At 47.8% G+C, this 2245-nt stretch overlaps 1 protein-coding gene across 5 annotated transcripts in view; it reads right to left on the bottom strand.

Annotated features, from left to right (window-relative positions):
- Window positions 1–2045, bottom strand: part of LOC113214847 (uncharacterized) — a 3224-nt gene extending 1179 nt beyond the window's left edge. For 2 of the 5 annotated variants that reach the window (XM_052274497.1, XM_052274498.1), the window contains exon 1: window positions 1832–2044. In XM_052274497.1, coding sequence (XP_052130457.1) covers window positions 1832–1858 — 27 coding nt within the window. In that variant the 5' untranslated portion in view covers window positions 1859–2044. Of the gene's footprint in view, window positions 1–1831 lie in introns of all 5 variants that reach the window. The other 3 variants (XM_052274496.1, XM_026434345.2, XM_026434344.2) reach the window with 3 other exon arrangements.
- Between the last annotated feature and the right edge of the window lie 200 nt (window positions 2046–2245).

Below are 2245 nucleotides of genomic sequence, written 5' to 3'. Positions count from 1 at the left end.
CGATCACGTTTTGGCAATTCTGCGAGGGTTCCCATGGATTTTTTGCGTGAAATGCCTTCAGTCTTGTCCAGGATGACATTACGAACAAACCCAGACACTGGCGCACCCTTCCGAACCCCCCAGGGCCCGTCAAGGGGCCTAACTGCACCAAGCGTTAAAAAGTGCCGTAAATTTGATGAAAAAAAAGTTTTTGGGTTCCGTTTTCGGCTGTTTTGAATGGCAGGGGCGTTTATCTGTCAATCTGATTATTGTCACGAAAAATTTGACTCAGAAACATGCGTCTTAGGGGCGGATCCAGAAAGTGGGGTTGAGGGGTGGTAGCTATCGGTGGGCTTGGGGTGGTTGGAGGGGGTGAAAATCACTGCTAGCCGGTAGGGGACATTAAAACATTGAGCCCACGTCACACGGCGACCACAGGCACTCAATTTTACCCAAGGGGCCGTCTTTAAATGATCAAATCATGATTCGTCAATTAAGGGGTGGTTAGAAAGGGTTGAAAGTTCGCAATGGCGGTCTTTTGACACGGCATTATGTCGGCTATACCTAGGAGAGTACTCCCCTAAATTTTCAGCCGGATCCGACCCCCAATCGGTCAGGGTAGCGTCACAAAGCAACCTCTGTTTCCTAACCACACTGCGAAGTGGGGTGTCGCGATGCGTTAGGCTCCACAGCTCGCGAACCGTTCGAGATCAAGGTTTGCGCTTTTAGGGGTCTGATGCCAACATATGAGCCTATCTTCCTGCCAAACGGCAACCTCCTTCCTAATCACACTTCGAAATTACGCCCTGTCAAAAAAGTGGCGCTTTAATTTTGCTCACGAGTGTAGTCCGAAATAAAGGCGAAATAGAGCGATGTAATGACGAAATAGACGAGAAATGGTGAAATAGTCGTGAAATACCCCTGCAATACTCCGAAATATCGCGAAATAGCCTGAAATAATCCGAAATAGGCGGCCAATAGCCGAAATGGTAGGAGAACTACCACGAAATAGTCCGTACGCTACAAACCCTAGTAATTTCCCCCTCGGCATTTACCTAGCAGCTCAATAAAGAATTCCGGTAAAGCTGAAATGCAGAAGAATGCGGCGAACAAGGAAACGAAGGTCACCAAGCCTGAAGAGTGATTTTCATTTGCTGTTCACCTCATTCCTCTCGTCTTAAGCTTTACCGAATGCCTCTTGCGAAGCACTGCCAGGAATGCTTTAACCGCTTTGATGCTGTAAAACATCGCTTCGTAATTGCAAAGTAGACGCAACGTAGTTACAAAGTAAATCCTTCGCAGTTCCGCTTTGGAGGAATTTTAGAGTGCAGTCGTACCTAACAATAGGGGACTTCACCTGACGAAAACCGGATTCGAAGAAGACCAACAGTTTCTCCCGAACCCTTTCCCCCTTGGCTATGATTAGTCGACGCTGTTATAGTTCTCGGACCGGACACGGGTTGACCGCTCTTGCAGCCAGTTCAAGAAGTTCGTCGACGTCAGCCAACCAGTGCAAGGGAGAAAAGAGTTCAGGAAGGAACTTCTGTTTTTTCTTTGGATCCAGTGTGCACCCCGAAAACAGTTGCGTTGCTTCAATGGAAAAAGCATGATTTTTTTTCTCGCAATGGAATCTCATTGGCTTAAGGGAAAAATTCCCATAGGGAAGTGGGAATACGTCACTTAAAGTTGCGGAAAATTCTATCATATTTTCCATTGGTTGTTTATATTAATCTCAGGGATTATCCGTTAATTTACCACAACCATTTTCTGGGTGCGCATCAGCGTCAAGTGAATACCCTATTGTCAACTCGTGCCGATGCGCTGGTAATCCAAATCGACCCCAGTCACTTACAAACAGTACCCTTACCGATTGCTCCATGGCTGATCGGTGTGTGTATGTATGTGTTGACCGACGAACTACCGCAGCTGACTGGGAGGCTGTTCTCCACACGTCGCTCGCTCGTCACTGGCTGCTTTCTCCGAGGGCCTCTTCCCTTATAGTCCTATAAGATCCCGCTTCTTGCGGAGATTCAGCGAACAGCGACAGCCGCGCACGCCCTGCCCCACCAGTCGCGGGCGAAGAAACTTGGTATCGAACGATATCTTACAGATTAAGGGCGTCTACGCTTGGGGGCGATAACCGCCGCACGTGCGGAGCATACAGACGACTTCCCACAGACGAAGTGAGTAAAAAAGTATATAATTTCCTCGAAATCGTTGACCGCCCTCTCACGTTTATTTAACCTTTGTCCTTACTGATGATTTT

The sequence above is a fragment of the Frankliniella occidentalis genome, unplaced genomic scaffold (genome assembly GCF_000697945.3).
Source record: "Frankliniella occidentalis isolate FOCC.00 unplaced genomic scaffold, Focc_3.1 Scaffold399, whole genome shotgun sequence".
NCBI classification, from domain to species: domain Eukaryota; kingdom Metazoa; phylum Arthropoda; class Insecta; order Thysanoptera; family Thripidae; genus Frankliniella; species Frankliniella occidentalis.
This window is presented reverse-complemented; position numbering and strand designations above follow the sequence as displayed.